This window comes from Oenanthe melanoleuca, chromosome 24 (genome assembly GCF_029582105.1).
Source record: "Oenanthe melanoleuca isolate GR-GAL-2019-014 chromosome 24, OMel1.0, whole genome shotgun sequence".
In the NCBI taxonomy this organism is placed as follows: Eukaryota; Metazoa; Chordata; class Aves; order Passeriformes; family Muscicapidae; genus Oenanthe; species Oenanthe melanoleuca.
In genome coordinates, this window is record NC_079357.1 from 6,076,877 (window position 1) to 6,099,537 (window position 22,661).

The 22,661-nt window shown below is 55.3% G+C and overlaps 1 protein-coding gene across 1 annotated transcript; it reads left to right on the top strand.

Annotated features, from left to right (window-relative positions):
• The first annotated feature begins 3,210 nt into the window (after positions 1-3,210).
• On the top strand, positions 3,211-16,372 carry ADAMTS15 (ADAM metallopeptidase with thrombospondin type 1 motif 15). The gene is made up of 8 exons (XM_056509784.1): positions 3,211-4,338; positions 8,334-8,466; positions 8,956-9,123; positions 9,701-9,984; positions 11,242-11,419; positions 12,097-12,278; positions 12,863-13,038; positions 13,428-16,372. The coding sequence occupies exons 1-8, from the start codon at positions 3,436-3,438 to the stop codon at positions 14,197-14,199; spliced, it is 2,796 nt and encodes a 931-aa protein (XP_056365759.1). The 5' UTR covers positions 3,211-3,435; the 3' UTR covers positions 14,200-16,372.
• Positions 16,373-22,661: the final 6,289 nt, after the last annotated feature.

A 22,661-nucleotide genomic window follows, 5' to 3' on the forward strand; every position in this document is an offset into this window, starting at 1 on the left:
TTGGTGCTTCCTGGAGATGCTTGAGAGGTTGGGGAGAGAAGGAAAATCCACACTGCAGACCAGCTCACACTGATATGTCAAGATCAGAGTGAGCAATGGATTAAGCCTGAGTGAGACAGGCTTTACCTTGAAGCAGCTTCTAGAGAAAAATTTACGTAGAAAATCTAAGTAGAGAAAAATCAAAGTAGAAGCAGAATCCACCTGATATACCTTGACATATTTCATTATCTGTAGCTGCTCAGAACGTTCCAAAGGCATCTTCCATCTCCATTCCCTGCTTCCTGTGTGCTCTCCTTCAAGTCACACACATTCATCCCATTTCCAGCACTCCCAGACGAGCTGCAGGAGTGAGGAGCAGCCAGGCTCAGCCCCAAGCACCTGAGAGATGAGGGGTGACACCAGGGTGTTACCTGGGCCTTCCTCCCTTCAGGTGTGGGGTGAAAACAGTTTGTCCCCAGACAGGAAAATCTCATCACATCCTTAAGCTAGAGAACTAAAACAGAAATGTGAATAGAAATTCTTTCATGGAGTGCTCTGAAAACCTCCTGCCCCCAGGGGAGCTGCTGGACAGGGTGCCCAGCACGTGCTCCTTGTGCTCCCCAGCCTTTCTGCTCACCCTGTGCAGGGAAGTGAAGCAGCAGATGGGCTGGTTTGCAAGCAAAGCCACCTGCCCTGGGGTAGGTGATCCCCAGAGTGAGGCTGGGGAGGCTGGGGCAGAGCAGCCAGCTGTCCATGCTGTGCTGCAGCCCGGGTGCTGGCACACCTCAGCACCACGGGGCACGGCGAGTCCCGTGCCTGCTGCAGCCCAGAGCCAAGCCACGCACATTTGCTGCTTCTTTCCCCATCAGGAGGCAATCAGATGTTCTCCAGGCTGGAGATAAAGTTCCTGCCAGCTTGCTTTGACTCATGCTCTTGATGAGAGTTCCCAGATGGAGGGGCTGGAGCTCAGTGAGTAACTGGCTTGGTGACCTCTAGGCTGAGCTGGTGGCAGCTCTGGGAGCCTGTGGCACTCTGGATGCTGCTGTGGTCTTTGGAGAAACTCATCCTGCTGAGCAGGGCAAGGCTGTGGGAAGGAGAAATCTCCTCCTGGCACCTCAAGATGCTCACGACTGTGTCCCTCTTCCCTTGCTCCTCCTGAGCTGTCTGTTTTCCTCCACTCCCTGGACTGCCCATTGCCAACATCCCTGGGCACGTTGCACTTTGGCCAGCAGACAAAACCCCTGATTCCCTCAGCCCAGAGCAGTCAGCTGCTTTTTTTGGGTCACAAGTCCAGCTGCAAGGCACACGACTGACAAACCACAGCACAGGGACACACTGACAGCAAAATGAGCTGGGCTGTGGGCTCTGGGCTGTGGGCTCTGTGCCTTGATCCTGTTTCATACAGCCACACATTCTTCAGCTGGCCTTGGATTTCAAAGGATTCCAGCCTTTGCTGAAATCACATCAAAGCTAGCTTGTCCATGAGAGGCCTTAATTTTATCACTAAACCAAACCATGGTGCTTACTGGTGCTGATAAATCTGTTCCTCACCTGCAGGTTGTTGCTGAGGACTCTTCACTGCTCTCCAAAAATCCCATCCACAGTGAGATCCTTCTGCCTCCCCAGAGCATTTACTGCCCCAGCATCCTCCACACCCTGTCCTGGTGATCCCTGTATTTGGTGGGTGTGGGGAGTTCCCATGTAATCCATACAGGTTGTCCTGCAGTCTCAGAGGAGAGGATATTGCAGATGTTGACACTCATGGGGTGCACTGTGCTGGTCAGGGATGGAGGGAGGCTGAGCTCAGAAGTGGAAATTGCCTTTTCCCCCAGCTGGAGCCCCTGAATGAGGGTGGGGTGGGTGGAGGGGGGTGCACTGGAAGCTGCTTTGCTGGGGAGAACAGGAATCCTGGTGTGAATGCAGGAATTGTTGGGACAGTGTTACACTGGGGTAGCAGGTCTGGAGGTGATGGAGGGGCACAGCCCAGATCTCGGTGCTAGACACCCCTGGGCTGTGGAAAATCTTTATATTCCTGAAAAAATCTGGGAACTCAGCCCTCAGCTGCCAAATAGCAGGTTCCCCACTCCACTGAACCGTCCCAAATACCAGCAGGGAGCAGAGGATGGAGGGCTGGAATAGCTGACCTTTAAAGTTCCCTTCCAACCCAGACTATTCCATGACTCAATGATTCTGTGACCTTTTATCTTCCCTGCACACCCTTGTTGTAAGCAGAGGCCCCTTCCCCGCGGGGTCACAGAGCTCCATCCTTCACTTGGAGCAGGATCCAGAGAAACTGGAGAGTGCCAGGAGGGAGCCTGGCAGGTGGGAGCATCCCTGGGGGTGCAGAGTTTCCTTCTTTGCTGCAGGAATTAAAGTGAAGAGGGTTTCCTCCCACTCCATCCCATCCAACCTATCTTGTCCCACGCCCCACATCCCACCTTATTCCCATCCCACCCTGTCCCACCCCACCCCTTACTCCATCCTATTCCCACCCCAGCACCCCATTCCATCCCACACAATCCTATCCCGCACCTCAATAATCCTATCCCAATCATCTCACCCCATCTCATCCCACCCTCTATACCACCCCATCTCAAACCCACATCCCACTCCATCCCATCCCACCTTATCCCACCCCACCCCTTATTCCATTCTGTTCCCAACCCATCATCCCATTCTATCCCACACAATCCTAACCCACTCCTCAATCCCATCCATCTCACCCCATCTCATCCCACTCTCTGTACCATCCCATCTCAAACCCACATCCCATCCCATCCCATCCCATCCCATCCCATCCCATCCCATCCCATCCCATCCCATCCCATCCCATCCCATCCCATCCCATCCCATCCCATCCCATCCCATCCCATCCCATCCCATCCCATCCCATCCCATCCCATCCCAGCATCCCATTCCATCCCACACAATCCTATCCCGCTCCTCAATCCCATCCATCTCATCCCACTCTCTATACCATCCCATCTCAAACCCACATCCCACCCTATCCCATCCCACCCCATCCTATTCCACCCCACTCCTTATTCCATCCTATTCCCACCCCAGCATCCCGTTCCATCACACACAATGCTATCCCATCCCACCCCACCCCATCCGCTCCGCGCTCCCGGCGGTGCCGGTGCCGTGCCGCCCCCGCCCCGCTCCGCCCCGGGAGGCGGTGGCAGCCCCGGGCGGAGCGCGGTTCTCTCTCTCCGCTGCTCTCGGGCTCCGCCGGCCCCGCTGCCCCGGCCTCCGCCCCGATCCCGCCCCGCTCGGCGCTATAAGAGCGCGGTGCGCCCCGCACAGCAGGTACCGGCGGGGCCGCTCCGCTCCTGCAGCCTCGCGGCTCCGGGAGGAGGAGGAGGAGGGAGGAAGGAAGGGGGGGGCCGGGTCCTGCTGTCTCCCCCCCGCGCCTCCCCCGAACCCCGATGCCGCCGGCCTGAGCCCGCCGGGACGATGCTGCCGCTGCTGCCGCTGCTGCTGCTGGGCGCCCCGGGGCTGAGCCTGCCCTCGGGGGGACCCCCGGACCCCGACTCGGCGCTGGTCACCCCGCTGCGCCTGGACCCCGACATCAACGGGCCCGCTTATTTCAGGGGGGGCCCGGCCGAGCCGCCGCGGGGCGGGCAGGCGGTGGTGATCCAGCTCTCGGCTTTCGGGGAGGATTTCTACCTGCACCTCTCCCCCGACGCCCGCTTCATCGCGCCCGCCTTCGCCGCCCACTACCTGGGGGCGGCCGCCCGCCCGCTGCCCGCTCTCCGCCACTGCTTCTATTCGGGGGATGTCAACGCCGACCGCGAGTCCTTCGCCGCGCTCAGCCTTTGCGGGGGGCTCCGGGGGGCTTTCGGCTACCGCGGCGCCGAGTACCTGATCAGCCCGCTGGCGGGGGGCTCCGGGGGGCTGCACCGCCTGCAGCGCCGCCGCCCCGTCGGGGCCGCAGCATCGCGCTGCGCCGTGGGCTCCGCGCTCACCCCCGGCGTGCTGCAGGCGCTCGACAAGTACCGGGGCCGTGCGGGGGGAAAGGGCGCCCGGGCCAAGCGCTTCGCCTCGGTCCCGCGCTTCGTGGAGACCCTGGTGGTGGCCGACGAGTCGATGGTGAAGTTCCACGGGGATGACCTGCAGCACTACCTGCTGACCCTGATGGCCACGGCCGCCCGCCTCTACAAGCACCCCAGCATCCGGAACCCCATCCAGATCTCCGTGGTCAAGTTCCTCCTCATCGGGCAGGATGACAAGGGGCCCAAGGTCACCAGCAACGCCGCCCTCACCCTGCGCAACTTCTGCGCCTGGCAGAAGAAGTGGAACAAGGTCAGCGACAAGCACCCCGAGTACTGGGACACCGCCATCCTCTTCACCAAGCAGGTGGGTGCGGGGGTGGCCGGAGGAGCTGTCCCCCCGTCACAGAGCCCTGCGCTGGGCTGGGGCGTTCTGCCACCTGTGTGCGCGGTGGGGAGGCTGTGCCCGTGCCTGCTCCCTCTTTCCCAGGGAACCCCCGCTCTCAGATGCTGGGTGGGAGGTGCACAGGCATGGAGCACGCCGAATTGGGCCAGCCCTTGCTGTCCCCTGGGCAGGTTTTGGCTAGCAGCCTGGAAAAATCCCTGCCGTGGGGTGAATGAGGCCGAAGTGTCCAAAGGCAGGTTGCCCCACGGGCAGAAACCTGCTGCTCTGTCTCCTGCCTCCTGCAGGGGCTCGGCAGCGAGTGCCCTGCGGCTCTGGCGTGCACCCTGAACAGAGAGGTCTGAGCCCAGAAGAGGAGGAGCACGGTCCTGCTTCCCCCTCCCCAGCTGGGAAGAGCTCACAGTGCCACCTGCCAAGAAAAAACCTCTCCCTGCTCCCTCTGGCTCATGTGTGAGGTCCTCCTGAGGAGCTGGACCTCTGCTCAGCACTGGCTGTGCTGCAGGGACCCGGATCAGGGCTGGAAGTGAAGCACAGAGATCCAGCCAGTGTACAGCCCTCGAGTGGGAGAGGGGACAGCCCTGGGCTGGCTCACCCCTGTGGTGACAGAGGTTGGAGCTGCCTTTGGCGTGGCTCCGGGGGATGTGGGGTGTGGGATGAGCTCTGCATCCTCCCACCCCCACAAACCGGGTGACACTGAGGCTCCCACAGCCTCTCCCCACTGTTCCTCTTTCCCTGTAGTCCTGTATCAGTGTGGACACCAGTCCAGTGCCTGCATCCCAAATTCACAGATGGGGTGGGAGCAGGATGAGCCCAGCTTGGAGGAGACAGTCACGTCTTCTCCTGGCTGCAGCAGGCTTTGGCAGCAAAGGCTCCTTGCATTTTCTCCTTCCACTATCCCTGCCCAGATGTTTTTGGATTAGGGACAGGTGAGGAACTCCCCTCAGCGGCAGGGAGACCATTTCCAAAACATTTTCCCAGGTCAAGCACTTGTGGGTGGGAAGGATGCAGCATCCAGTTCAGCTCAGCTGTCCCTAGCCTGGGCTCAACAGGGGCTGACAATGGCCTGGAGCAGGAATGATGCCGTGCAGGACGTGTGAGATCTTGTCCTGTCTGTCTTCTTGTCCTCCCACCGCGGGCCAGCTGTGAATCCTGTGGGAGCACAGGCAGGATGGAAGGCCAGGCTGCTGGAGCAGCTCAGGGAGGAGGACACTGCTGACACCTCTGCAGGGACGGGCCAGCTCCAGCTCTGGTGGAAACCCAGTGAGGTCACTGGAGCTGCACGTGGGACAGAGTCCGTCCCAGCCATCCAAAAGATGTGGAGCACGTCTGGGCTGCATTTTTTACACATTGCTAAACCATCCATTCCTGAACTCCCAAAGCAAGCTCAATGCAAAGGCACACGGTCAGGGAGACATCTGCCTTCCTTGAATGCATCCATCTGTGGTCCCCTGACATCCTGAAGCTTATCTTCCTGCCAAAAAGCTGTTACATAAGCCCCCGACTTGAATTTCACCTCCAGGCTGGTTGATAGGCAGTTTTCAGTTGTGTTGATGAGCTGCTGACGAATGGGGCTCTCTTCTACTGCTTGGATTTGCTCCCTTCCTCCATCGGCGATGCTGAGTGATGGATTTGCCTTTGAGAAGCTCAGTCCTGATCAGCTGGTGGGTGCAGATTCCCATCCTGCCTGAGCCACTGCTCGTTGGAAGGTCCTGCAGAGCATCCAGCCTTCAGCTGCCCTGCTGCCTGCTGGAAATACCCCTGCACACCTGGCACTGGGCTTGTCCACTCCTCCCACCCTCCTGGACCTTGGTGTCACACCAGCAAACGTTTGCTGAGCATCTTTGCTTTGCTGTAAAACCAAAGGGATGCTGCATGAAGGAACATCTGGCTGCTGTGGGGGAATTTGGAAACTGCAGCTCAAGCCTCAGCTTTTTGGAGTTGCTGTGGATGCACACAGGAAGCGTCTGTGGCAGGGAGTGCTCGTGACTCTGAGTAGTGAATTAATGCACGAGCCACAAGGACCCCCCTAAGTGACCTGTGGAATGTCTTGAAGTTCACAAGGGGTGATGCAAAGCCTTGGAAGGTCCCATGCAGGAAGGTCAGGCTGGCAGCAGAGTGCTGATGCCCTTGGGGGACCAGGCATGCTCCCTGTGTCTGTGCCAGCAAGGGGGACACTGGTGACATGAGCAAAGGCAGAGCCGGCTCCTTGCACGGTGATTTCCCACCCTAAACCTCTTCCAATTCTCTCTGCTCCCCTCCTGAGCAGCCCCAACTCCTGGCAAGGCTGAAGGAGGTGTTCAGGTGGGGGATCAGGACCTCTCCTTGAAGCCCAGAGGTGCTGCCTGGCATGCCCAGGCTGCCCTGAGGAGGCTGTGGTGAGGAGTGAGGGAAAAGCCCCTGCAGAGCTGCTGGCTGTGCATCCCAGCGAGGTTCAAGTGAGAAGTGGGTCAGTGTGTCAGTGCAGGTGTTGGGCTGGGAGCCAAAGCTCGCTGTGCTGGCGAGGAAAGAGCTCTTCAAAGAGCAGTGAGCGGGGAGCTGTGAGCTGTGACATTCCTCCCCATGCCCCATCCTCACCCCCAAACCCCAGTGCTGGCCAGAGCACAGGCAGGGGTCCTGGGCAAGCTGCAGCCCTGGACTGGTCAGTGTGGGACTGGAACTCTGCACCTGGGCTTGCCAGCACCTTTAATCAACCTGTGCCCATCAGTGGTGGCACTGCCAATGCAATGTGGGCTTGCCACCCCTTCTCCTTTCTGACACTGGTGTGTGATGGGATCAGGGATGCAGCAAATTCAGTCAGGAAAATTGCAGAGCGAAGTGCTGAACCCAGTGTACAATGGGGTTTTCCACCACCTGTGCAGACCCAGACATTTCTTCACGTCACCTCTCTGGAGATCCCGCTCTTGCCTCCATGCTCTGCAGCCCCAGGTCTCCTGTTAAAGCCATCTCAGCCTGCCTGGGGCTCTCTGAAGTCATCAGGACTTTACCCACGGCTGAACCTGCCTGCATGGGAATGCCTTCAGCTTGGAAACCTTGCTGGAAATATTGGCAGAGCAGCTCCTGCAGGATTTTGAGCAACCCAGGCGCTTTGGCTGGGCGAGTGCTGAGCATGAATCACACTTATTTATAGCATGGGAGCGCCCAGCGAATCCCTGACTTTGCTTTTCATGTGGAAAACAGCTCTGTGCCCACTGCACGGGCTGCACCAAGGAGGGGAGGATGCTCCAACCTCCCAAACCAAAACCACAGCCCAGCAGGGGAAGGGAGCACCTGGGACGAGGTTACTGCCAGGCTGCAGCATCAGTGTGTCTTAAGTGGACTTTTTGTTAGCACAAGCACCTGGAAAAGGGCAGATCTGCCTATGATGAGACCCTTCCCAGCCTCTCCTGCATCATCTCTGTAGGATCTGGCTGTCCTCAGTTTGGGGAAGCCTGGGCTGGTTTCTCCTGTGATCAGCTGGGCTTGGTTGCTCCTGAAGGATGGCTGGAGATTGTCTTAGAGAAGCAAGAGCACTTTCTTTAGCCTTGGAGACCTCTGGACCTGGTCCAGGGCTTTCTGGTTCCTTGGAAGAAGCTGAGGAATGAGATTGAGAAGTGGCTCAGCCCTGAGTCCAAGGCCAGATGTGTTCCCATCCACCCACCCGGGTCTTGTCCTTGAGCTCACACTTAGGACAAAGGGAGCCAGACTGGTTCCTCTGTGACAAAACCAGCTCCACGCTGGCCAGAGGAGCTGTGTGGGGAGGAAAAGCTGTTGCTGGAGGCAGGGCAGGGTGCCACACACATCCCTGGTGCCAGGGTTAGGTGCAAACACACCGTGCAGCCTGGGCTGGGGCAGCATTGAGGTTTCCTGCCTCCATCCTGCTGTGGTTCCCATCAGTAGCTCCCCGTGGGGGGCCAGGGATGAGGTGGGGAACACGATGCCTGTGCTGTGCCCAGGACTAACCCTTCCCTCTGTGATGGCAGGACCTGTGTGGTGCCACCACCTGTGACACGCTGGGCATGGCAGACGTGGGCACCATGTGCGACCCCAAGCGCAGCTGCTCCGTCATCGAGGACGACGGGCTGCCCTCGGCTTTCACCACGGCCCACGAGCTGGGTAAGGCTCCAGCCCTGCTCCTCCTCCTCCCAGCAGCGCTTCCAGGAGCTGGCAAGGCTCAGAACAACCTCTGGAAACTCTGCTTGGGTACAAGAGCCCCCTTGGGCCAGCAGGGAGGGGGCTGCTGAGGAAGCAAAAGGCTTTGCTGTTGTGGTTGCTACCACAGCTGGGTTTTCAGGATTCAGGAGTCCTGAAACAGCAGGCAGAGGGCACACCTAGCTCTGGGAGGGAGGAGACAGCTGGACAAGTGTGAAGTCACCTGTCACCTTCTCTTCACAATTTCCCTTGCCCTTCCTTTTCCGTGTGCGTGAGGCACCTGGGAGAGAGCTGGAATGTTGGCTGACTCCTCTGGGCTGTCCACAGCTGCCATCCTTGGGGCTCTGCCCCACTCCATGTCTGAGTCTCCCCTGAAAGAGTCTGGGGGCGGGTGAGTTCCTGCTCATGGTGCTGTGCTGGGTTATTCACACTGCCTCCCTTTCCCACCCCCAGGCCACGTGTTCAACATGCCCCACGACAATGTCAAGGCCTGTGAGGAGGTCTTTGGCCGCCTGAAGACCAACCACATGATGTCCCCCACCCTCATCCAGATCGACCGTGCCAACCCCTGGTCAGCCTGCAGTGCTGCCATCATCACTGACTTCCTGGACAGTGGCCATGGTGAGCCCTCCTGTGCCCTCAGCCCCCAGCTGTGTCCCTGTCCTTAGAACAGGGTCTGTCCCTGCAGGTGTTTACTGGAAGAGATGGTTGGTTGTAGAGCTCTTCCTTTCCTGGCTCTGTAAACAAATTTAGAAGGAAATGGGAGGATGGGAAGGAAGGAAATTGAGAAGGAAATGGGAGGTTGGAAGGAAGGAAATTGAGAAGGAAATGGAAGGTTGGAAGGAAGGAAGTTTAGAAGGAAATGGGAGGTTGGAAGGAAGGAAATTGAGAAGGAAATGGGAGGTTGGAAGGAAGGAAGTTCAGAAGGAAATGGGAGGTTGGAAGGAAGGAAATTGAGAAGGAAATGGGAGCATTTCTGTAGCATCCAGACGTCCTGGGTGTCCCCAGCAGTGACATCTGCACTCAGGCTGCTGGCCAGCTCCAAGGCATCACCAGGAGATGGAATCATCTGAGTCAGGGACACAGCCAGGATGAAGGGCATCCCCGGGGTAGCTTTGGCCCAATCTCTCCCTCATCTCCCTGCACTCTAGTCCTCACAACCCCCAGGACCTGCTAGCCCCCTCTCCCCCTCCTGCAGGGGACTGCTTGCTGGACCAGCCCGCCAAGCCCATCCCTCTGCCCGAGGAGCTGCCGGGGACGAGCTACAGCCTGAGCCAGCAGTGCGAGCTGGCCTTCGGGCTGGGCTCCAAGCCCTGCCCCTACATGCAGCTCTGTGCCAAGCTGTGGTGCACGGGCAAGGCGCGGGGACAGGTCGTGTGCCAGACCCGCCACTTCCCCTGGGCCGACGGCACCGCCTGCGGCGACGGGCGCTTCTGCCTGAAGGGCGCCTGCGTGGAGAGGCACAACGTCAGCAAGTACAGGGTGAGTGCCTGGAGCCCCAAAATACCCTGCAGGGTCACTCTGAGTGCTGGGTGAGTGCCTGAGATGGAGCCCCAGAACACCCTCAGGGTCACTCTGAGTGCTGGGTGAGTGTCTGAGATGGAGCCCAGAACACCCTGCAGGGTCACTCTGAGTGCTGGGTGTCTGACATGGGAACCCCAAAACACCCTGCAGGGTCACTGAGTGCAGGGTGGGTGCCTGAGATGGAGCCCCAGAACACCCTCAGGGTCACTCTGAGTGCTGGGTGAGTGCCTGAGATGGAGCCCCAGAACACCCTGCAGGGTCACTCTGAGTGCTGGGTGAGTGCCTGAGATGGAGCCCCAGAACACCCTGCAGGGTCACTCTGAGTGCAGGGTGAGTGCCTGAGATGGAGCCCAGAACACCCTGCAGGGTCACTGAGTGCAGGGTGGGTGTCTGAGATGGAGCCCCAGAACACCCTCAGGGTCACTCTGAGTGCAGGGTGGCTGAGATGGGAACCCCAGAACACCCTGCAGGGTCACTGAGTGCAGGGTGGGTGTCTGAGATGGGAACCCCAAAATACCCTGTAGGGTCACTCTGAGTGCTGGGTGTCTGAGATGGGAACCCCAGAACACCCTCAGGGTCACTCTGAGTGCAGGGTGAGTGTCTCAGATGGAACCCCAAAAACACTCCATAGAGTCACTCTAAGTACAGGCTGAGTGCTTGTGCTGGAACCCCAAAACACCCTGCAGGGTCACTCTGAAAACACCCTGCAGGGTCACTCTGAGCAGGTGCTGGCAGAGATATCCCAGTCTCCTGATGGTGGATCCCAGCATGGGGACGCTGATGTGGAAAGAGCAGGAGATCCCTTGGGTATCATGTATTTCTCAAGGGCTGAGGCTGCTGCTCTGCTCCAGCCAGCTCTGGGCAAGTTTCACAGAATTTGCAGTCTTGGAAGAGACCCACGAGGATCACTGAGTCCAAGTACTGGCCCTGCTCAGCCCCAAGAGTCGCGCCACATGCCTGAGAGTATTGTCCAAATGCTTCTTGAGCTCTGCCAGGCTTGGGGCTGTGGCCACTGCCCAAGCACCCTCTGGGAAGAACCTTTCCCTGAAACCCAACCTGACCCTGCCCAGCACGACTTTGGTCCTGCCACTGGTCACCACAGCAGCGAGATCAGCATCACCCCTGGGGCTCCCTCACAAGGAATGTTTGGAGGTTTTCCCTCTGCAGGGCTGTGTCAGAGTGTGGAGATGCTGATCCGTGTGTCCGTCCCCGCAGGTGGACGGCGGCTGGGCCAGGTGGGCTCCGTACGGGCCGTGCTCGCGGAGCTGCGGCGGCGGGGTGCAGCTGGCCCGGAGGGACTGCACCGCCCCCGCGCCCGCCAACGGGGGCTCCTACTGCCAGGGCATCCGCGTCAAGTACCGCTCCTGCAGCCTGGAGCCCTGCGCTGCCGCAGGTAGGGCAGCAGGAAATGGGAACGCCCTGGGGATGGGATTGCCTAGCAAAAGGTGCTAAGAGTATAGACACTAGGTGAGATTGAAATGAAAGCAGTGTTCCACTGAGTGGCTGGAGAGCAGCACAATGGATGCCTGAAGGTCTTCTCCCTTTGTTAAGATAATGCCAGTTGCTGCAAACATACCAAAGAGATCCTCTCCAGGCATGACAGGAAGGGTCCAAGATAAGGTTTAGAGATAGGAAAGTTGTATGTAAATGTTAGAGAATTTGTATCTTGGCCTAGATTGGTTAGTGAAAGAGTAGAATATTCAACATAGAAGGAGATTTCAGACTTTGTAAAAGGACACCATGCTCTCTTGCTCTTCACCCTCAGACACCCTCTCACTCCCTTGCCCTTGTCCCTGCACCCCTCACCCTTGCTTTACCCCCTTTGTTATCTCACTCCTCTGGGCCTGCTTTGATCTGCATCTGGCAGCTCCCAGCTGAGCCCTTTTCACCCATGCCCTATGTAACAAACTGCAAACCTCAAGACCAGAATACAGAGAGCCCCTGAGTTTGTCCTGACCACCGTCCACCACCAGCTCCTCCACTGGAGCTCTGCTTGGGCCGCGACAACCCCAGAGAAATAAAGCTGCAGCTCCAGGCTGGCGCCCAACACCTCATCCCTGTTATTTTCAGTGCCAGGGAAGAGTTTCCGTGAGGAGCAGTGTGAGGCTTTCAATGGCTACAGCCACAGCACGAACCGCCTCACCGCCTCCATCTCCTGGGTTCCCAAATACTCCGGCGTCTCGCCCCGGGACAAGTGCAAGCTCATCTGCCGCGCCAACGGCACCGGCTACTTCTATGTGCTGGCACCCAAGGTAGGGGGAGACCCCCGGTCAGTGCCTGGGCTGTGGGATGGCTGCAGAGCACCTGGAAATGAATAGGTGTTCCTTGTCTGGTGGGTGGGTGGTGTCAGATGAAGTAGTAGAGGAGGGGAGTCTACCAGTCTGCTGTGAATCAGCTTGGGGCTGGAGTTGGTCCGTGGAGGGTCTTCCTCTGGAAGATGTCATTTTTTATTCTTGTAAATGTGCCTCTGGTACATTCCTGTGGCCCTGGGATAGAGTATGATAGTTTGGGTGCTGGGGAAGCAGTGGCCAGGACAGGGTGGACATCCAGATGTGGCACTAAGCTAACACTGATGATGTTAGCAGCGTCCCCTGTGCAGCTTGTTCCCTGCAAGGGAAAGGGCAGGAAATTCTGTAGATGGGAACAGAAAAGGGATATTTTTTTGGATCTTTTCTCAGAGACCCCAAAATCCTGCCTGCAGACCAGAACATGAGCAAAGAGCCACATGGTGCCTGCTGGCATCTCCTCAGCACCTGTTGGATGGATTGGGGTGGGATGGGAAGCCTTGGGAGGTGTGAGAGGAAATGCAGCAACTTGTTTTACTCACCTGGTTTAGGTTGTGGATGGCACCCCTTGCTCCCCGGACTCCACCTCGATCTGTGTCCAGGGCAAATGCATCAAGGCAGGCTGTGATGGGAAGCTGGGCTCCAAGAAGAAGTTTGACAAATGCAGTGTCTGCGGAGGAGACAACAAGAGCTGCAAGAAGGTCTCAGGCTTGTTCACCAAACCCATGTGAGTGTTTGGTGACCACGAATGCTTCCCCTGCTCCCAGCTCTGTGTTTTGGTGGGGGGATGCAGGAAGGTTGTGGGGATGGTGACGGGATAAATCCATCCTGAGCAAAACCTGCTGGTGCTCGTGTACATCACGGCACAGACACCTGGGCTGGCTCTGAAGGAGAAGCAGGACACATTTAATGTTGTGTTGACTTCTGCTGGTGGAATGCTGTTCAGATAGAGGGGCTGATGCGTCTTCCTGTAGCTGGGTGACATCAGCCTAGACAAAACCCAACACAGTGGGGAGATTCCAAATGATCTTCACAGGAAGGAGACAGACGTAGGGGTGGGAGGATCTCGGGGCTGAGGTAATGCACAGTGTCTGATGTCCTGCCCGTTCTCTTTAGGCACGGCTACAACTTCGTGGTGGTGATCCCCGCGGGCGCCTCCAACATCGACATCCGCCAGCGGGGCTACAAAGGGCTCATCAGCGACGACAACTACCTGGCGCTGAAGAACGCGCAGGGCAAGTACCTGCTGAACGGCCACTTCATCGTCTCGGCCGTCGAGAGGGACCTGATGGTCAAGGGCAGCGTGCTGCGCTACAGCGGCACCGGCACGGCCGTCGAGAGCCTGCAGGCCTCCAAGCCCATCCAGGAGCCCCTGACGCTGGAGGTGCTCTCCGTGGGGAAGATGACCCCTCCTCGCGTCCGCTACTCCTTCTACCTGCCCAAGGAGGGCAAGGAGGACAAATCCTCCTACAAGAAGGAGGGCGAGGACATCAACAACAGCGTCCTCAGCCTGTCCAACCGGCTGGACGGCGGGAGGCCGAGCTACAAGCGGCCGTCCTACCGGTGGGCGGTGGGCGGCTGGGAGGCGTGCTCGGCCAGCTGCGGCGACGGGCTGCAGAAGAGGTCGGTGGCGTGCCGCGACTCCTACGGGCAGCCGGCCGCCGGGTGCGACGCGGCGCAGCGCCCGGCCGACGTGCGGCTGTGCGGGGAGCCCTGCCCGGCCTGGCAGCCCGGGCCCTGGGCCCCCTGCTCCAAGAGCTGCGGCCGCGGCTTCAAGAGGCGGGCGCTCAAGTGCCTGGGCCCCGGCGGGCGCCTGCTGCCGCGGGACGGCTGCAGTTTCAGGAGGAAGCCGCAGGAGCTGGATTTCTGCACCTTGAGGCCGTGCTGAGCGGGGCGAGGGCTGCCTGCGAGGAAGCTGTGGTGGTGGTATGGCTGGGTGCGGCCAAGCAGCAGCCAGAGGGTGGGAGAGGGGGAGACGTCCATAGCACATAGCAAAAGGGGGAAAAAATAAGGAAAAAATGGGAAAAAAAAGGGGATTTGGGTATGGGGACAACCCCACGCACCTGGGAGAGAGGGATTTTACCAGCCAGGTCGCTTGGAGACAGAGAAGGAATGAACATCTACCTCGAAGCCACTGAAGGGCACGGAAACCAGGCTGGGAGCTGGGGGACAGATGGAAACGAGGAGCATCGCCCCTGCCTGTGAGGGATCCGTGCTACAGGCAGGGGGACGCCCCTGAATTGCACAGGTGGAGCCTCCCCCCACCTTCCCAGGACCAACCCTACCTCCCTTCTCCCTGGACTCCCCCAACACTCGTGCTAGGCAGGACCAAAAGGATTTACCAATGCAACGACCACCGGTGCGACGAGGCGCTGGGACTGACGCCTCCAGGGCTCGCTGGGGGCACTTTGTTGTCCCCTGGGCCAGGCTGGAAGGTGGTGGCTTTATTTTCATTCTCTCCTCATGTTTATGACCTGACCAGTGTAAATTTTATGGTGCTTAACTCTGTATTTTTTTAACCTCCTTCCTCCCCTCCTGATGGATGTAAACTTGCATTCCCAGGGGATCTCACCAGCCTGAGGTTTCCTATGGTGCTTTGGGATGGGGCTGTGTGAACATCTGGATGCTCCCTTACACCCTGCTCCACCTGAAACTTTTCGGGGCTAAAACCTGAGGTTTGAGCTGGCATTCCAAAAAAACAACAAACAGCTGTGCTGTAATTCCACAGGGTCAGACACAGCCCCCCCAGTCACTGAGACTTTGCTTTGCTCTGGAAATGGTGCTCAATGCTCAATGGGACCAGTGTGTCATGCCCAGACATCCATCCCATTGCCTCTAGCCTTTAACCAGGTTGGGGTATTTTTTCCTCTTTAACCAGGTTGGGGTATTTTTTTCCTCTTTAACCAGGTTGGAATATTTTCCTGTAAAGCCTCCCTGAGACATCCTGAGCTCTATCAGAGCTGGGGTGACTTCCCTGGCATCCCTTTTGAGCTGAGGGAGAGGGAGATTCATTTGGGCCTTTGGCTTTCCTGAGGAAAAAGGGGCTCAGCAGGGTTCAGGCATGCAGGGAAAGAGGGACTGTCAGACCTCTTGCTGCTGCAAAGCATTTGCAACCAGCTTCCCCCTCCAGTTATTCTGGGGGTGTTCTGTACCTCTCATGGTTTTGTAGCATTGTGCCTGTTGTGGTCAGAGGTTGTTTTACCTCTCCCAACCCCCATTTATCATTTAGGTCTCTTGCTCAGATCAAGTCATCAGGCACCATTGAATTTTTTTGCTTTGTCACTGATGAAGGTGCCTCTTAATCAATGAGCTGTGACTGTGAGCAGGCCAAAGCCTCTGGGTCAAGCTGTGCAGTTCCTGGGGACCAGCAGAAAGGTGTTTTAGGGATGAGAGACAGATTTTGGACAGGAAGAAGGTGCCGTCTCAGCAAGTGGAGGCTTGGAGCCCTCTGCGCTTGTTCAGTCCCTTGGAGGTACAACATGGAAACTGCTGCCCCTTGGGTGGCTCCAGAAGGTCTCTGTGGGCAAGGTGAGAATGACAAGAAATGGCACAGGTGCCATCAGAGTTCCCTCCTTAGGGCTTTCCAGCAGCTCACAGACTCCTTGTGACAGTGTTTGTGGGCTCACTCTCCCCAGGGATCCTCCCAGAGGATCGATCTGATGCCTCTTTCAACACCCCCACATCCTCAGAGCCAGGAGCAGATGTTGTGGTTGCTCTGCCCAGCAGGGAACAGGAGTTAATGTTCTTAGGAAATCCCTTCCAGGTCTCCATTCCCATGAACACAGCTCCATTTCCCGAGGGTTTTCCTGCAAACCTGAGCCTGTGGGGCAGAGCCCTGGGGCTGCCCTCTGTGTGCTGCCATCCCACAGCCGGGTTCCCAGCCCCCGACAGACTGCAGCCCCTTGCTGGGCTCCTGGTGCGTGGTTCTTCTGCTGAGGCTGCAGCAGAAGGACGGAGATGCCGAAGGTACAGGCTGCTTTGTGTATACCATGTATACTGAACATCGATCTCTGCTGTTTGTGCGTCAATAGCAAACCCGAATAAATCTGTATTTAAAGTTACACCCGCCTCCCTGGGGACTCGCTGCTGCAGGAGCTGCTGTGTTGGTGCCTGCAGGGCATTCCTTGTCTGGTTGTGATCCTGGCCCCTTTATAGTGTCAGCTAATTGACTAAACAACACAACTGATGCCTTTTTGTGTGACCTAAAAACAGAGGTGAGACAAAACTAAGAGAATAAAAAGCAGTTCTATTTATTGAAGGGCCTTCAGGTACAATTAGGGCAGACAAAGCCCCCCAGGGGCTGCACCCAAAATGGACAATGGGTCACAGGTTTTCACACTTTGAAAAGTTTGGTCCATTTACATATTGGGGGTTAATCTTCCAATGACAAATTCAGGTTCACCCCAAGTTTGCTCCCCCAGCTCACTTTTGTTTCCATCTCTCAGGCCTGAGGCAGTGAGGTGTCCTTGATTGCCAGGCCTAGAGAGGAATTGTTGTGTCTGCCCAAAATGGGAGAGCAGCAGCTCCCACTGGATATGGAGTTTAGAGTTATACACTAAAGAATAGCAGGATTACAAATAGATGGAAAATATAAAAGCTAAAATCCTAAGGCATCAAAACCATCACTTTAAAAGCCCAGCAGGTTTATTCTGATTTGGTTCTGCCACAGGATTGGTTGTTGGTGAAAAAGAAACCCAGCCTGAAGGAGCCCAGAGCTGAATCAGTCCCTGTGAGCCCCAAGGGGATGCTCAGTGAGGGAGGCTGGTTGGGCTTGAGTCAGGATGTTCTATTGTCAGGCTGACAGGAATATAGAGTTAAAAGGATTGATGTAAACTGGAACAGCACTCTCACATCCTGGAACAGCCCTGGCTGTGTGTTCCTCCCAAATTTCTCAGCACACCCTCCCTGAGTCAGAGCCCTCTTTCTTCCCTGTTGCACCAGGGCCAATGGTGAGATAAATCCCTTCCTTTTCCTGGGATGTGTCAGCTCAGGGATGCCTGATGTCACCCCCTCCAGCTCTCAGCAGGTTGCCTAGGATTTCATTTTCCCCCAGAAAATGCAATTTATTCCCTCATTATGCTGTAATGATTTGGAAATTTCGTGTGTTTTATTGGGGGGAAAAGCTCACTTTGCTTTTCATCATCACAGAACCTCAGGATGGTTTGTGTTGGAAGGGACTGTGAGGATCACCTCATTCCATCCCCCCTGCCACAAGCAGGGACACCTTCCACTGCCCCAGGCTGCTCCAAGCCCTGCCCAGGCTGGCCTTGGGCACTGCCAGGATGGGGCAGCCACAGCTGCTCTGTGCCAGGTCTCAGCACCCTCACAGGGAAGAATTTCTCCCTAATGTTTAATCACAAAGAAACAGCTGAGAACCATTCCCCTCAGCCTCCCCTCACAACAAAGTTCCCTTTCACCCTAAATATATCCCACACTGCAAAGGCACCAGCTGTAATGGTTTTATTTGGAGCAGGGAGGGAGATTTCCACCCATTGGAGCCATAACTTCCACCTCAGGTGTCTGCTCAGGAGCAGAAAATTAAATTAAAACTCTCACCTTGCTCCTCCAGGTGTCAGCCCCACACTTTTAACCAGATGCCCTTAAAGATCACCCAGAGAGATAAAACCCTCACACAATTTACCTGGTGAGGAAGAAATAAAGAAGAAATAAAGGCCAGAAACACCCAGCTGGAGGGGAGGGGGTGACACAGATGTTGTGTCAAGCCTTGAGCACAGGAACAGGCTCCTGGTGCAGGAGGAATGATGTGGAGCATCAGATTCTGCCTGAGAAGAAGGAGTGGCTTTTCCCAGCATCATGAGATGCTGCATTTGATGCTTTCCCTCATTTTCCAGCACTGAAAGGTTTTGTTGTTTCTTCCCTTCACTGTGAATTTGTCATATTTGGATTCCCCAGTACCCAATAAAAGACTGAACTGGCTGTTTTTCCCTTCAGGGGACACTGATGAGCCTTTACCTGCAGGGGAGTGAAGGTCAGGACAATCAGATGGGGCAAGAGGCATGAGCCTCACCCCCTCAGGCCAAGGAATCATGTCCAGGAATCCCCATTTTGGTCCAAATCCATCCCTGGCTGAGCTGGAGAGCTGAGGATGGCTTGGGCAGAGCACACCAAATGTCTTTAGGAAGCTAAAATTCAATCCTGCCTCTGGGACTGCCTGCAAATCTGCTTGTTTATATTTGTCCTGTGCTGAAACCCAAGAAGCTTAATTTCTATTTTTTTTTAAAGGGATTACCTGGAGTGTAAGGAGAGAAACTATGGAGGGTGAGGGAAATGCTCCTGCCTCATCTGGTGTTTTGGTCCAGGGCTTCAACGTGGCTGTGGATCAGCTCCCTGGGGCTGGGATGCTGCCTTGCTATTTTTATATCTCTACATACACACACATAAATATATATTACTGCCATTACTATTAATAATAATTATAATTACTGGACTTTGCCAGGAGACAAAAGCAAAACCAGACGTACATTGAACTAATGGACCTAATTGATAACACATGTCCTGCAGAAAACTTCTCCAGGGAGAAGAAAGAAACTGGGAAGGGCTCTGCTGTGCCTGGGAAAGCAGGAATGTTCACTTGAGCCTGGGGATGGAAAGCAAAGTGCTGGTGTGGAGCCAGGATGTGAGACCCCAGCCCCTCCTCCCCTGCTCTCCCAGCACCGACACCTCGATAACGCGGCTGGTCCTTCCTGCATCTGGCAAAACCCTGCTCTTCAAGCAGAAAAGGCCTTTTCCCACCCTGGCAGCCCTGAGGAGGATCAGAATCCTGGGTCAGGCAGCCAGAGAAGGGCTGGGCAGCTTTTCTGACTGGGATGGAGCCTGCAGCACGGCCGTGGGACCAGCTGGGAGGGGGTGCCAAGGCCCAGGCAGTGCCGACCCCCTGGCCCTTGCAGCAGACTAAACTTCCCCTGTTGTCCTCCCAGCCAGCAAACTGACACGTTCCCACAAGCATTTCTGCTGCTTTGGGTTTATTTTTTTATTTTTTTTTTTAATTTTTTTTTCTAATTATACAGCACGGTCAGTGCCAAATTTGTCTGGCCAACGCTAATCTGGCAGGCAGAGCTCATGGATTTATGGCAAACAAACCCCCACCTCTTATTGACCAGCAGCAGGAGGAGGATTTTATCTTTTTGGAGGTCTCCATCACATACTTTCACTCCTATAAATGCAAAATCCTGAGAGAAGTGATGGCAGGAGGAGCGAGAGGGCGTCAGCATCTGGGAGGGAATGAGCTGAGTAAATCAGGCAGCTGTTAAAGATTATAATCCCTAACTAGGTACAAACCCTGGAAATTGCAGCCATGGGGGGAGTGCTGAGAGCTTTCCAGCCAACTCCTGGGGAAGGTGCTGCCTTTGGATTTAGCCTAATTAATGTCAAGTTCAGCCAAGCAAGCCTGGGAGGTGGATGGGCTCCCAAATGGTTTTTTAATGGGCCTTGATTATTTTTTTGAAGATTTTTTTTTAATTATTTTTTATTTCCCCCCCACTTGTAAATGAATTTAGTGCTGGTGAAAGGTGTTGGATTGACAGGCCTGGAAATATAAGCCCTCAAGGAACAATGTTTTGGAGTTGTGAAGGGAACAACACTGTGTGTAATCCAGACATGAGGGTAATTATTCACAGCAACAGCTGCTTTTTGCTCTAAATTAAAAAATAGAGACCACAGGGATTCATCAGGGCATCTGAGACATTTTCAGGTGGCTGAAGCACTGGGCACAGTCAGAGCTGGCTAAGCACATTGTGCCTGGGCTGCTGAGGCACTCAGGGCCACCTTTCAGTATTTTATTCAGTATATTGCTATTTTCACTTTTTTTTCAGCCCTTAAGTACAATCCTAATGTTGAGCAGGGACCTCAGTACCTCTCATCTCAATACAATGTAAGTGAAGCTGAAAGCTTCCACTGAGGCTGAATCAAAGTCTTTGGGGTGTTCAGAGAGCAGAAAATATCCTAAATCCTAAATCCTAAATATATCCCTCCCACCTCACAAGACAGGGAGGGGTTTTTTTGCTGTTGTACACTGTGAGCCTTTTCTACAACTCTGTCACTGAGAATGTTTTCAAAGGGCAGCATCCAGGCCCTGGAGAGTATAAGCACCTCTCCAAATGGTGCTTGTTGCAGAGAATCACCATGACAGAGCTAATTAAGGATCCCTGTGCTCTGCATGTGCTGTCCAGGAGCAGCCCCAGCTGCAGAAACGAGGCAGGAGAAGCAGGGAAGGACATCTGGACCAGGGATGAAGGGAAAGAAGCAGCAGGATGATGAGGAGTAGACTGAGTCTATCAAAGCATGGCTTATCTTAAAGAAATCTCAGGGAATTTGGGGATAAAAAAAATCAATATCCCAGTGCTAGATGTTATGTGAAATTGGGGAGACTAAAGGCCACCTCTTCATCCATCTTCAGGTACCCCTGGGATTCAGGAGGTGAGATCTGGGGTTTGGGGTCATGCAGGATCATCATGGCAAGGAATGGCCTTGATTACAGTTTCCCCAAGCTGCCCATTAACCCCTGGGCTTCAGCACTTACTTGGGAGGTGAGGATATATTAGGTGGAAAAACAAACACTGGGGAAAACGGACACTGAAAGACAGGGAGAACCTGGGCTGAGCTGAGTCCTCCCAAAGGAAGGAGAAAAAGAACGAGCAGAGAGAAAAGGAAATGAGGAGAAAGAGTCAAAACACGAGAAACCTCAGGAGGGAGGTGCTAATGCAAAGCAGATGTGATCCCACCTGAATCCTGGTGGTTTTGCTGCTCCACAGCCCTGGAGCAGCACAGAGCAGCCAGAGCCCCTCTGAGAGCTGGTGCCTGCTGTGCTGCTCCATCCCTGGAGGGCTGACAGAAGGAGATGGCAGAGGAAAGAAAATCCCTTCTCTGCTGCTCAGTGTGCTTTTTTGGGATCTGTCAAACTGTTTGAAGTGGGTAGTTTTTGAAAAGAAAGCCTGTGGCTCAGTCCTGTTAAATTTTTTTTCTGTGTTTGAGAAAGAAAAGGGAAGTGAAAAGTGATGACACATCTGATGGCCCTTCCCTTCCCTTCCCTTCCCTTCCCTTCCCTTCCCTTCCCTTCCCTTCCCTTCCCTTCCCTTCCCTTCCCTTCCCTTCCCTTCCCTTCCCTTCCCTTCCCTTCCCTTCCCTTCCCTTCCCTTCCCTTCCCTTCCCTTCCCTTCCCTTCCCTTCCCTTCCCTTCCCTTCCCTTCCCTTCCCTGAAACTTCCCTGAAACTTCCCTTCCCTGAAACTTCCCTTCCCTGAAACTTCCCTTCCCTGAAACTTCCCTTCCCTGAAACTTCCCTGAAACTTCCCTGAAACTTCCCTGAAACTTCCCTTCCCTGAAACTTCCCTGAAACTTCCCTGAAACTTCCCTTCCCTGAAACTTCCCTGAAACTTCCCTGAAACTTCCCTTCCCTGAAACTTCCCTGAAACTTCCCTGAAACTTCCCTGAAACTTCCCTTAAACTTCCCTGAAACTTCCCTTTTTTTAATGCATCCAAAGGATTACTGGAAGTGTTGGTTTTCCAGTCCTGGCTGATGTTCCAGGTCCTGAAAAAGCTGAATTTCCCAGAATTAGTGTCAGGTGAGTTGGAGTTGTCAAGGATTTGTTTCCTCCTGGGAAGGAAAAACCAAAGTCCCACAATTGGTACAAAGTGAGGGGTGAGGAGCATCCAAATATGGGGCATCCCACAGAGCCCAGCACGTGCCACAGGCTCCAGACCCAGCCTGGGAATTCCTCGCCACACCCAGCTGGGATTCACTCCCAACAATGCCATTGGGGGTGTCTATATATCTATTTATTTTTTTTGAGGATGGAGAGTGTGTGTTTATATGGGAAAAGAATAACCCTGCCCTTGGCTTTGTTCAGCTCCCTGCCAGGGATTCCTCTTGCCTTTTGTTTTTTCCATTGTTTCTGCTTGGTGGGAAGCCAGAAGCACCAGGGAACCTGTTTCTGATTCATCTCTGTCTCCATCCTGCTGCTGGAGGATCCCAGCCCTGTCTCCACAGTGCAGAGACATGGCTGTGGGAAGGGTTAACTCATCCAGCCTCCTTTCCACGTTTTTCTATTTAATATTGCCTCTGAGGAAACAAACAGAGGCAAATCCCACCCTCTCCCCAGAGACTCTTTCTTGGCTTGTTCCAGAGAACATGCAAATAATAATTATTTGTCCTGTATTTTCTTTTTCAGTGCCCCATTTCAGCAGCCTGGGGGACTGAGTAAACGAAATGACAAAATGAACAAGGAAGGCAATAAACCCAAATAAATAACCAACTGATAAAACTGGAGGGGGAAGGAGAATAAAAAAACCCCATGACATTCCCCTTGTGGAGTGGAGAGGCTGAAGATGTGGG